This window comes from Melanostigma gelatinosum, assembly GCF_949748355.1.
Source record: "Melanostigma gelatinosum genome assembly, chromosome: 7".
Taxonomy (NCBI): Eukaryota; Metazoa; Chordata; class Actinopteri; order Perciformes; family Zoarcidae; genus Melanostigma; species Melanostigma gelatinosum.
In genome coordinates, this window is record NC_136640.1 from 13517271 (window position 1) to 13531197 (window position 13927).

Sequence of the window (13927 nt, forward strand, 5' to 3'; positions counted from 1 at the left end):
GTCAGAAAACACACATAGCACCAGCCACACGCTCCTATTGGCTGACATTATCAACTCTTCACGTTGTGATTGGCTGGTACGGGTGCCGGCATTGTCCCGTGCAGGGTTTGACAGCGCCTCAGAGAGGTGTGGACTGCAGGAAGACAAAGGGCACTCTGGGACGTGGAACAGATATCCACTTGCTGCAGGGGCTACTGTGCTGTGTTCTGCTGCGTATCACCTTTCCTTACATAATTGGGTCCATTCGAGCACCAAATGGCGCTTGCTTTGGCGCCCAACAGACAGGGAGGGCAGAGTTTACCAGAGGGAGAGAGGTTGTCACCTGTACTGTACTCCCTTCTTGTCGTTTTCTGTCTCTGTGGAGAGAAACGGACAAACTGACTCATCTGGGTCTGAGGGGCTTCGGTCTTCACTTCCTCCTTATTCTCTGTAACACAATGGTAATTGGTAGGAGTGGGCGTGTGTGCATCTGGTGCAATAACCCCCCCCCCCCCCCTTACACCATCCAAACCCACCCAGCCCCCTACCCTGTTGAAAGCTCATTAAAAGACCTGCTGTTAATGAGCTAGAGGGATCATAGAACTTCATTTTCATTAGAGGGGGTGGGGTTAAGGCCAGAGATGCTGGTGCAGAGGTTTTTATGCCCTTAAAATGGAGTCAGCAATTATCTCAACCCCTTGACACTCCCCACCCACTCTGCCTCCTAACATGCCCACAAACAATAACCAAACTGGCCCTCTTCAAATGTTGTATCCTGAGAAACCCTTGTCGCCCGTGTCCCATCACAGCTCGCTGCACCCATCCCACAAACTGCAGGAGGCCTGACACCGACTCAAATCGATCCACACACAAACATGAACAGTATAGTACACACACACACACACACACACACAACGCTGGAATTACATTACAGCGTTTCTAGACAAAGCCAGTAACATCACAAGGATGTAAACAAGGAGTGCGGGTCCCTAATCCAAACACTCACATTAAAAATGAATAACTCAGCGCTGACTGTGGTCCTCAGAGAAACGACCCACTCCGACTAAGACAACATCCTGGTGAGAAAAGATACTTAAAAATAGTTTCAAACGCTATGTTCTGGGTACCAGAAGAAGAAGGGGGAGGGGAGGGGGGGGGGGGGTGTTCGGAAAAAGCAACCACAAGCAGAAAAGACTCCATAATACAAAATATTTCACCTCAATTCTTTATTGAGGCTCCTCTTGAGAAGGTGAATTACAAAATGGTGTCAAGTTTACAAAGACAGCAGAGCTTCACAATAGCCGGGGTTCAGCAGAACGGAGACGATGCTAGGGAAAGTGGAGGCAGTTAATATTAATAATAACAATAATAAGCATAGCAACAGCAAGAATGTCAATCTATGTACAAAATATTATCCCTGAACAGTTACACTCTGCACTCGTTCACGACCATTCATTACACAACACACACAAGAATTGACCTGACATGAATGCAAGTAGATCAGATATGATCACACAAAGTCATCACAGTGGTCACAAACACGTTGGCTGCACTCCACTGGACAACTTTGACCTGTTGTTGTTTTTTTTCTTTTAATGCGCAGGTTCCTCTTTCTTAAATCCTTGTCAGTGACACACCTGCCATAAGCATGACGCGGTGATTGTGACCTGCGGCGTCATGCTCTGGACACGAGGTCACAGGACAGAGGGTTCAAGTAGAAGTGTCACCTGAGCATTTCCCCCCCGATATATAAACGCAAACAAACAAAGACATTCACCCAAACTCACCCAAGTGCTTCCCGCAAAACTCCACCAATCAACTAGCTACTCCAGCACCTCTCTACCCTGTAGCTCAGCAGTTACCCAACATGCAGCATCCATAAATTAGGAACAATTCAACCACGGGCAACTAAAAAAAAAAAAAAAAAGAACAGTTTTAAATGGCTGCAAAACATGCACGAGCTTCAAGCAGTCCGGCACTTTACAAATGTAAACAATGAAAGAGAGAAATTACCATCACAATAATAGGTACAAATAGAGAACATAATACACACCCGTTTCACATGAAGGTAAAATTGCAGGGTTTTTATGCATAGAAACGAATCATGAAAAAAAAAAGCATCAGTAGATGAGACTTTAAAGTCTCCGTATTCACATTTATAAAATTAGAAAACAGAAGATGATCCATACATACTGTCACAAAGTCAGGAGCACAACCTTGCCAGGCTCCTGCAGCCCTGTAAACATTACATAAGTGACAAGTGTTGAGACAACCAAGCGCCTCGAAAAATTGGAGTCTGAGAAACTGCAGGCGGACAGTGTTTGGATTCATTTCACCCTCGTGTCTGTTCTAGTCTTTAAAAGGTCTTCTCAAAAGAAAAAGCAGCAACAGCTAGAAAACACAATATGACCTTTCTCCACCTGCTGACGCTGAAGATATATTAACATCGTTCTATTGCTCGGCTTTTTGTAATCAATAGAATCCCTTTACTCTATTATCTGACAGCTAATATCTGTCTCCACCTGTCCAGTCGCCAGAGAGATAAATCACTCGTCTTTTGCATCCTGCACTGCAACGTGGTGATCGGTTTCCTGTGTCTGCGTGGACTGTGGCGGTTCACTTCCTGTTCAAGAGCTCTGGTAATCTCCCTGCTGAATGTCATGGCCTTGTTTTTTGCTCTGTGGTCTAAAGAACTGTAGGCACTTAAGTTTCAACCAGCAGCTTTGCATACAGTCACGAACAACGAGGCTGCCGTGTGCCTCGGCGCTGGTAGAGACGACGTGACTGCTGCTGCTTCTTTAAACTTGATTCCAGTTTTACTTGACTGTCCGTTGAATGGTGGGACTAATTATTTGTACTCGAATGGGCGACTTAAATCCTATACAGTGCTATTTTAATGTCAATAAGGGAATGAGAACAGCTTTCATGGCGCAGAAGTCAAAGCTAAGCTAACCTCCGCGTTGCTCTCGGGCGGGAGCTCAGCCACTATGGCTGGGCCGTTCTCCACACACTCTGCATGGACCTGCTCCTCTTCCACCTCCATGCTTTTCACCACATCACTCTGAAGTTTTCTCTCAATTTCTATCTGATCCAGACTGGCTTCAACCTCCTCCATTTTCACCACCACTCCTTCTTCTTCTTCAGCTTTTATGGCAGCCAAAGTGTCTGCAGCGCTGGCCTGTGCGTACGCTCCCACGCTGGCGTGGCTCAGGCCGTGGACTTTCTTCAGGTGCTTTTCCAGAGTTGCGTAAACGGTGAAGGGTACCGAGCACAGCTGGCACAAAAAGGACGCCTTGGCTCCCTGCGCGCCGTGGGTCTTCATGTGGCGCGTTAATTTTGAGCTCTGAGCGCAGGCGTAGTTGCAGAGGCCGCAGCGGTACGGCCGTTCACCCGTGTGGCTGCGGCGGTGCACAGTCAGGTTGCTGCTATTTCTGAACTGTTTACCACAGTACTCGCAAGCTTCATCCTTCTTCTTCTTACCAGCTGACCCAGCAGTAGTATTGTTGTTGTTGTTGTTTCCTCCTCCGCCGCTGACACCTCCTCCTACACTCCTCCGCTCATTCTCCCTCTGCCACTCCTGCACCACCTCGCTGACTTTGTCTGAGCTCCAGTCTGCTTCGCTCTCTATGATCTCCCCTCCTTCGTTCTCCCACTCTACGACTCCGCGCACTCTCTCGCCCATCTCTGGCCGTTTGGGCGTGCAGTTGCCACTAGCGATGCCGCTCTCGCCACTGCCCCCCGTCTCTCCACTCTCCAGTGAGCCTTCAGAGGGGCTGGCGCATGGCGAGGTGTGCTGAGGCTCCCCCTGCCCCTCTGCATCCTCTTCCCCTCCCGCTCCCGCCTCTCTCTGGCGCTGGTACAGCCTCAGCAGCTCCCTGTCTGGCGGTCGAACCTGAGAGGTCAGCAGCATCAGGCCTGAAGCTATGCACGGGTGTTTGGGCAGGGTCAGGTCTAACTCGGAGGGACCCTGGGCTCTTACTTCTGCACCAACCGTTCCCTTTCCCATGACGATTCCAGCTGGCTGCATTTGAAACCTGCCTCTCATCCCGTGCCTCCCTACATCCTCCTCCATCATGACCATATCTACCGACTCATACCCAATTCCTCCACCACCAGCCACCCTGTGATTGCTCCTTATGTGCCGGGCCAGCTGGCCGCTCTGGGCGAAGGCCTGCCCGCACACTCCGCAGTGATAGGGCCTGTTGCAGGCGTGAGTCCGGCGGTGGGTGGACAGGGCGTGCAGGGACTGGAAGTTCTGGTCACACAGCTCGCAGTGGAAGTCAGACTGGAGGGCGCTGGTGTGAGGAAAGGGAGAAGCTCCTGGTGGAGAAGAGGACGGAGACAGCATCAGGCCTCTGGGGGAGCTGCCGGTGTTGTTGTTATTCCCCTCGGCGAGCTCCCTGAGCCGCACTGAAAAGTTCAGAGCCTGCATGTTACTGGAGGAGGAGGTGGTGTGTGTCTGACGGGAGCGACCGGGGCGCAGGGCGGAGGGCTGAAAGGCAGAGGCAAGGGCTTGGCTCAGGTGGCGAGGGTCCAGAGTGGCTGTAGCAGGCTTGTGCTCTTTAAGTCCTCCTCTTCTTCCGTCTGTGTCTTCCTCCTCATCCTCTTGGTAGATGCTGAAGGAGTGTGTGTGCTGAGCGTGCTGTACGAGCGCCCATGCAGATGGAAACACGCCTTCACACTGCTGGCAGGTGAAGTAGGAGGGCTCCTCATTCACTGGAAAACAAAGATGGACAAAACTGAGTGAGTGTTTTTGATCAATGCGAGTTAGTAAAGAACAAAAGTGTCAACACAACACTTTTTTACACATCCAGCATATGCAAAGCAACACCAATTTGAAAGTTGAGTAGTCTTTGAGTCCAGCTGATGAATTCACTCCCTTTAGCTCCATGTTTGGTCTCTACCAACTCTGGACAATATCTGGATCTTTGGCTGCTAAATGCTCGACGATGTTCACTAGCTGAACATAGTCGCTTCGTGTTAGTCAGTCTGTTTGATGCTGAGCTGGTGGTGTAAAGTGTGTTTTTAGAGCAGCTGCCTGCTACAGCCGAAATGATGAGAGCACATTCATGTGTCAAAAAAACAAAACAGTGACTTAAAAGACGCTATAAAGTTATAAAAACTGAACAGGAACACGAGTATCAGCACGATAAAAGCCACATCTACCAGAACAAAAGCACAGACAGACCGATATGGACTCACATTGATGGGAGATGAAGAGGAGGGTCAGGTGATGAAGAAGTAATGTCAAAATAAAGTAAAAGTGTGTGGAAAAGTATGACCCGAAGCAGATTAGAGGAATGGGGCTGCAGAAGCAGAAAGACCAACAGAGATGCAGTCGTGTTGCAAAGTAGATCTGGAGATATTTTTATATGTGGATAGCTTTGTCTCCTAACTGAGAGCTACTCTCCAATTAAGCTGCAAATTGCTAATTAGCAGAACGTAGAAAATGAACGCTTTATGCAAATCAGGCACTGACTCAGCCTGCTTGACAAATGAGGCCTTTCTGCATAAATCAGAATTGGAGAGAAGATCCCCAAATTGTGGGGGAAAACAGTTCTTTTTTCTTTTTTTCTGTTTTGGAGAGGTTCAAAGCAGACTCTGGTATAAGCCTCTTTCATGTTTCCTCAAGTCAAATCCTTCTGTATTTTACTGGAGGGGGGGAGGAGAGTGAAGATGAAAAAGAGAGCAACTGTTTCTTTCTCTTTTCCCCCCCCCCTCTCCCACCCTCCCTCTGTCTGGAGACGAAAGGAGCTGTGGTGTTCATGTCCTTTAACCTAGCCTGAGGAGAAACCCAGGAGAAGTTGAGATACTTCTTTTTAAAAATAGGGTGAAGAGTGAGAGAGAGAGATAGGTAGGTCAGGGCTCAGGAGATAAAAAGAAAATGAGATAAAAAGATTATAATGTAGTACAGGGGGCCAAGAGACACCACGAAAATATGTCACCCCTCTGGATTGTACTTGAGACCCATCCTCCAACCCCAGCACTTCTCACTTCTCTTACCCCCCCCCCCCCCCCCCACCCTCAAAACTCTCAAAATCTTTCCCTGAGGGAGGGGGGGGGGGGCTTTTGTCTCGGGGTCCTGGAGTGAAACACAATACCCAGCCGGTTTCTCTTTCCTCCTCTCTCTCTCTCTCTCTCTCTCCCCTCGCTTTCTCTTTTTTTTTGTAAGGATTCCCATTTGGCCCGGGGTAGCACTTGAATATTAAGCAGAAGCAATAACTACTAATTAAAAATGCAGATTGGCTGGGAGCACTAACGAGCAGCAGGCAGAATCTCTTCTCCCTTGGGAGGCAGAGGGAGGAGAAAAGAGAGGAGGAAGGGGGTGGGGGGGCGAGAAATTGAAAGAGGGCAAAGCGAAAGTGTGTTGAAGATGGGGGGTAGGGGGGGGGGAAATGAGGAGGGGGGCTTTTGGAGATGAGGAAAAAAACAAACAAGGAGAATAAATAAAAAGGAATGAGACAGATGCATGCGGCTCTTTGGTAATCCATCCCTCTCTTTTCTCCTCCGTCCTCGCCGCTTCTCTCTTGAATACAGAAAATAGATGGAGGACCTTTCTGTTGTGGGATAACTGCCGTTTCACTTTCAGTCATCTCAGAAGCTTCAGATGCTCAGTTTCCCTCCCATGAAACAACAAGACTTCCTATTACTTACAATGCTGCAGGATGTCCAAATAAAACTGTCCCTTTGCTACGTCAGCATACCACAACTCAAAACTTCACATCACAAACCATGTAATCTTGGGAGCTAAAAACACTAAAAGCTGGGTAAAATCGCAATCACCAACTCCAAACAAATGCAAGCTACATTTGCTCATAAAACTTTAATCCAAACTTATCCCCTTTTTTATTATTCACAAGCTGTCATGCTCTTTCCCCCTCGCCTCGTGCACACGTTAGGTTCGTTGTGTAATCCTGCGGGCACAAAATGACCAAACTTGTGCCTTCTCCGACTGTAAGTGAGAGACGGAGCGAGAGATGAAGAACAGACTGAAATAGAAAAACAAAGAGATTGTGGACAGACGGAAATGGTGCGCGCACCAGTCCCCTGAGCGTTACACAAAGGAAGGAACTGCTAACGTGTGTGCACATGACAGCGAAGGTTTCAAAATGTGCGAGTGGGCACTCGTACCTACTATGAGTGTGCAGCAAGATGCCCTGTCAATCGGCAATCATTTACAACATCCTGCTGCACACACTCCTTTTCACCTCCAGCATGACCGTCGAATATATCTGACCTTTGAAGGAAAAATACAATAACTCTCCTCCAGCTGAAACAGCGTTGGCCACTTGGATGTGACATTTTTTTTGAAAAAGGATTGTAATGAGAATTCATGAATTGCTGATTGACTTCCACCGTGACATATCATATTTGGCATGACCGTCTGTGCTCTTCTTCTCTAAAAGAAAACCGCAGCAGAAAAAGGCATGAGGAAAAAGACCTTCAGGAAAATCACTTCTCATGTCAGAGACATGAGAATGAGAGGGAAGGCTTCAGACAGGACAAATGTGACAACAAGAGGAAGAAGAAGGAGATCCATATGATGAAGAAAGAGGAGGAGGAAGGCAAGGCAAGTTTATTTGTATCGCACATTTCAACAACAAGGTAATTCAAAGTGCTTCACATAAAACCATTAAAAGCATCAAAACACAAGGCAAAAGAAAAGGAGATTTAAAAACAATTAAAAAACAGTGTAAGAAATAAAATGCAGTAGTAAAATGCAGAAATGCAGGAAATTGATTAATATATCAATTGAACGTGGTTCAATTAAAGGCAGCAGCAAACAGAAAGGTCTTCAATCTTGATTTAAAGGAGCTGAGGGTCTCAGCAGACCTGCAGCTTTCTGGGACTTTGTTCCAGATATGTGGAGCAGAAAAACTGAACGCTGCTTCTCCATGTTTAGTTCTGACTCTGGGAACAGAAAGTAGACCGGTCCCAGACGACCTGAGGGGTCGGGATGGTTCGTAAGGTAGCAGCAGATCAGAGATGTATTTTGGCCCTAAACCATTCAGTGCTTTGTAAACCAACAGCAGGATTTTAAAGTCAATTCTTTGTTGGACAGGAAGCCAGTGCAAAGACATCAGAACTGGAGTGATGTGATCCACCCTCCTGGTCTTAGTGAGGACTCGAGCTGCAGCGTTCTGAATCAGCTGCAGCTTTCTGACGGACTTTTTACAGAGACCTGTAAACACACCGTTACAGTAGTCCAGTCTGCTGAAGATAAATGCGTGGACAAGTTTTTCCAAATCCTGTTGAGACATAAGTCCTCTAATCCTTGATATATTCTTCAGGTGATAGTAGGCTGATTTTGTAATTGTCTTGATATGGCTGTTCAGGTTGAGGTCTGAACCCATAACTACACCTAGATTTCTGGCTTGGTTTGTGGGTTTTAACATCAGTGATTGAAGCTGAGCGGTGATTTTCAATTGTTCGTCCTTGGTACCAAAAACAATTACTTCTGTTTTATCTTTGTTTAATTGAAGAAAATTCTGGCACATCCAGTTGTTGATTTGTTCAATGCAGTTACCCAGCCCTTGTATGGGATTATAGTCCCCTGGTGACATAGTTATGTAGATTTGTGTGTCGTCTGCATAATTATGACAACACACTTTGTTGTTTTCCATAATCTGAGCTAGTGGAAGCATGTAGATGTTGAACAGAAGAGGCCCCAGTATTGAACCTTGGGGAACACCACATGTCATTTTAGTCAGCTCTGATGTGTAATCAGCTACAGACACAAAGTATTCTCGGCCCTTCAAGTAGGATTCAAACCAGTTAAGTGCTGTGCCAGAGAGTCCCACCCAGATGTTTAGTCTTTCTAGGAGTATGGCATGGTCGACCGTGTCGAATGCAGCACTGAGATCTAGGAACAACTGAACTTCTGCCATTGTCTATGTTTAAGTGGATGTCGTTGAAAACCTTAACAAGAGCAGTTTCAGTACTGTGGTGCTGTCGAAAGCCTGACTGGAAAACACCAAAGCAGTTATTTACGGCCAAGAAATTGGTCAGCTGTTGGAAAACCGCTTTTTCAATTATTTTACTTAAAAATGGGAGGTTTGATATTGGCCTATAATTTTTCATCGTTGCGGAGCCTAAACTAGCCTTCTTTAGGAGCGGTTTAATAACTGCAGTGTTTAGGGCTTGTGGGAAGACACCTGAGAGAAGGGATGTGTTTACAATTTGTAAAAGATCAGTGGTCATGCAGTTTGAAATATTTTTGAAAAAGTGTGTTGGTAGAATATCCAAGCAGCAGGAGGATGACTTCAGGAAGGAGGAAATTCCCAGGAGCTCAGGTGGCTCGGCCCGGGGCAGAACAGAGGGACATGGCAGAGGAGCAGTACATGATGCAACGTCCTCCATTAAAGTGTCATGACAGCGAGGAGAGCTGCACGAACAGCCTCACATTCACTCATCTGACCATTTCATACTGTGGTGCACGACTACAACCAACAAACGCCTTTTACACAAGAACCAGGATGTCCTTTAAAAACACTGAAACATGCACCTGCGCTGGCGTTAGGGGGACGTGGTTTCAGTCTCTGTTGTCCAGGACAGAGATGCAGAAACATGTTTACTTGGCCATTCCACCTCAGAGACTGACAGTCAGGGAGATGAGAAGGAGCTCAGGTGCTCAGCGTGGAGCCCTCGGGGACCCCCGGTGCCCTCCGAACACTCCTGACGCCTATCCTTTCCACACAATTAGCCTGTGCGTCACTAACTCACGCAAGACTGCTAATGGCAACGGCTAGCTAATGAGCTGGACTCGGGAGGGAGGGAGGGTGGGGGGGCAGTTGTTAACTGAAGAGGAGGGCGGTTGAAAAAAAATATTAAACAAAACAAAAAACAGAGTCACTAATTAGCAACCTGCCTTCTATTTATTTTTCTTCTTAAATTAAAGCACTCACCTGCTTTGCCGCGCTCCGCCTTCACCTTCACGCCGGGCTCCTCCCCCCAGGACCTGCCCCCTCTCCTCAGCTCGATGAAGGCCGGCCCAAGCTCGGCGTTGGCGATGTGCTGCTGCGCCCGGTTGGCAGGTGAGGGAGGCGTGGCATTGGCGTTCGGGGCTTGGTTTCGGGGCCGGCAGCCCCCCTGTTTGTGCTGGATGAATGCCAGGATGTGAGCGAGAGGGAAGGCCCGGCTGCACTGGCCACAGGTCAAGAGGTCACGACCCTCGCCAGGAGCATGGACCTGCGGAGCAGGAGCAGGCCGGGCGTCTGAGCAAGTGGTGCCACTCGCCGTGTCGGTCACATCTGACAAACGTGACAGGCAGCAGAGGGAAGAGAGAAAGTTCAATTACCAACAGAGATTACACTATTTTTACCTACTTTTAACGTTTAGCAGAGACACTGATTAACATGGACGGACACGCAAGCACAATTCATTGCACAGGGATTTCAACACAGTTAGCCCTTAGCATTAAAAAACAAATAGAGAATATGTTTTTCAAAGTCGCAACCACAAGCGATTCGTCAATAAGACAGAATATAAATTCAGTAATTTTTCAAGGAAAAATTCACAGGTTCCAGCTAAATGTGAATATTATCTGTTTTTCTTCGTCTCCTACGACAGTAAAGTGAGTTGTCCTGTTGGTAAGAAAAAACAAGACATTTGAAGACGTCACCTTGGACTCGACAGGCATTTTCTTTTACACTTCTGACATTTTATAAACCAAAAACTTGATCAGGAAAATAATCGATAGATTCATTGAAACTCTCCCATTTCATCCAGTGTTTTTCACCCTTGTCTTTCTGCAGCCGATGGGTGTAATCATCTTTCACACAGAGATAGTGGGCAGAGTCTATAAAACAGGTCCATAGCAGAGTGGTTTCTCTCAAGCATTTTAACTAGCAGCCAAAGAGAGTTATCACTTTTACACACATCACTTTACTAAACCTTGACATTAACATCCCACTTTCTATCCAAAAAAAAAAAAAAGGCTGAACATACAGACAACACCAACATATTCTGACCCACACTGCCTACAACAAAAGTCCCAGTTAATTTGGATGTCTTCTTTCTTTTTCGACCATGTGCTTATGAGTTGACAACCCAAAGCTGCAAAGTGCTGTTAGACCTCAGTGGAACAGCACAGCAGGCGTGGTGATCGAAAGTGCAAGTTTCAGTTGTAAGCTCCGAATGCAACGAGGCCAATCTGCTCAGCCAATACTGACCACTTCCTTTCACCAACCCAAAACAGATCCGCGCTCTGACTGAGGCCGCTGCAGAGAGAGGAGCCCAACTGTCCACCTCAGCCTCAGATCAATGTGACAATCACTATGTGCTGACAAGTGAAGTTATTGCTTTACAAAAAGAACCAAAGCTTTCAGTTTTTACTCACAATTACAACGTGCCCCATCGTGCGGCGGGAGTTTCTCAACAGGAAATGGATTGCAATAAAAAAAAAATGACTGAAGGTGTTTGAGATAAGAACAGGCCCTATGTTTGTTGTGTGCTCACAAATATGTACAGGACAGCTCATCTCATTCAACAACCTGTCAAACTGTATGTGTGGTTAAGCAGGGAGCGCTTTGAAATGCTGCAGACAGGTGCAGACAGTGGACACAACTTCAGCCAAACCTGTAAAGTCTGAGTAAACTTTAGCTGTTTGTTAAGAAAGGCTTCCAGCTCAGGCCAGATAGGAGGAGGAGGGGTCACTATTGCTCAACGCGGTCATGGGCACACCTTGATGCTGGATCACCTGCCCCGGCTAACATACAGGACAGGTACAGACAGTACAGTCTGGAGTTGGATCTCGCCAGTTGTTACTCAAAAATGTCACCTTTCCTGTTTCAGGGCTGCACTGTTTGTGCAGACTTGCAAGGCGCGGCCTCTCCACACTCGCACACGCACGCACGCGCGCACACACACACACACACACACACACACAAACACTCAGAAAGAGAGACACAGAGTTGAGTCAGGACCTGTGGTCACACCAGACACGCACCACTGGTCTCCAGTAGAGAACTGTAAAAAACAAATTGTGTTCAAGTTTCTGTCTTAGTTCCCTCCGCACATCACATGGTCCTTTGTGAGCACTGTTGTCTTCATGTTTGAACAGTCTGGATGGGATCAAATGGAGAGTCTGAATGGGATCTATTCTACATTTTTATTCAGAACATTATGTAATTGTCCAACTATAAAAAAATATATATAAAAAAAAGCAGGTTGGAGCCAGTCCCTTAAACCAGAGAAGCCAGAAAGCGACAGAGAAACTTGATCATGGTCGAACCTGGAAATATTAATCATCGTGTTCGGACCTGTAGCCTCTGAAAACAGCGTGCCAATAAAACCGGTCCTTCCTCTATGAGCACAACTGCAACAACAGTACACACAACCATGGCATATATATGTTTCAAAGAGATTAAATGCATGATTGAAGTCTATCAATACACAAATATAGTTGATCCTCTTGGGATGTTTTTTTTTACATTTGTAAATTGAAAATAACAACAGCAATATCGTTTGATAAGTGGTGGCAGCGCAGACTGAAACCATGCGGCGCAAACTGACAACTAAACAAAACTGTGACATGAATTAAATCGAATTTCATCTAAAAACAACATCACATCCGCCTCCAAACAGTTCCAACGTGCCTCCACACATCGCTGCTGCCCCTGCTTACCTTGAATTGCACTCAGGTGCTGCGGTCTGCTTCCAAGTTTGCGCCTGGACATCGCGTCGAGCGTTTGGCACCTTCTTCTGGGTCCCAAACAACGAAACCCCTCCAAAACCAGAATCCGTCTTCTCCGATAAGTTGACCGAAACCCGAGCGGCTGGGACAAACTGATAAGACCGACTGTCCGCTGCCTGGACTCGCACTGAGCTCTGAAGGCAGCGTTCAAGTTCACGCTTCTTCTCCCCCCCCCAGCATGCGGAGGGCAAAAGGGGGCATGGGCGACTGCAGGCACCGCCCGCTCCTACGACCTTGACCCCGCCCTCCTCGGGTAACACACTCCGCAAACAAGCTCGCCTATCACTTTAAAGCGTTTTGCCTTTTTCCCCTTAAGCGTCTGCTGTCGGTTTTGTGGAGACATTTTATATCTCCTGTGTATACATGTTAGGATTGAATACATTGTACGTAATATTATAGCAGCTTATGAGCAGTCGCAACACAATTTATTAGTATATATTTCCACTTTGTTGTAAGATCACACACACACACACACACACACACACACACACACACACACACACACACACACACAGTGGTATTCACAGACGCACTATGGTTGAACAGGTGGATCTGGTTGATGCGGTGTGGTCAGCTCTTATCTATGTAGGGACCTATGACCTGCATGCCTATAATCTGACCATCTCCATATATGGATTAATGACCTGCATGCCTATAATCTGACCATCTCCATATATGGATTTATGACCTGCATGCCTATAATCTGACCATCTCCATATATGGATTTATGACCTGCATGCCTATAATCTGACCATCTCCATATATGGATTAATGACCTGCATGCCTATAATCTGACCATCTCCATATATGGATTTATGACCTGCATGCCTATAATCTGACCATCTCCATATATGGATTTATGACCTGCATGCCTATAATCTGACCATCTCCATATATGGACTTATGTCCGGCATGCCTGTGCTCTGCACTTCTTTCTGGAAGAATATATAGCTGACGTCCAGGTTCGGACTGATGTATAAACTGGCTAACATCCATGTATGGAGATATAGATGACACCCATCATGTGTGTTCACCCCCACTTCTATGTAACGGGAGGGAATAAAGGCTTCACGTTTTCCTCAGAGTTGAAGAAATTCTGCAGTCCAGCAAACTGTGAGTTTCTTCCCATGACTCATGTCCAATAAAGAATTCTGATACATTGATCTTCGACTCCAACCTCATCTGTGTTCAAACAAAATCAATCACGAGAGTTTAAATCAAGGTTTTCATATCCGATAGTGGAAATCCACATGT

The 13927-nt window shown here is 46.7% G+C and overlaps 1 protein-coding gene across 1 annotated transcript; it reads right to left on the reverse strand.

Moving 5' to 3' along the window:
- Positions 1-1202: 1202 nt before the first annotated feature.
- Positions 1203-12786, reverse strand: znf296 (zinc finger protein 296). The gene is made up of 3 exons (XM_079272597.1): positions 12605-12786; positions 9885-10229; positions 1203-4695 (listed from the first exon to the last, which is right to left on the reverse strand). Exons 1-3 carry the CDS (start codon positions 12654-12656, stop codon positions 2903-2905), a joined length of 2190 nt encoding a protein of 729 aa, XP_079128723.1. The 5' UTR covers positions 12657-12786; the 3' UTR covers positions 1203-2902.
- Positions 12787-13927: the final 1141 nt, after the last annotated feature.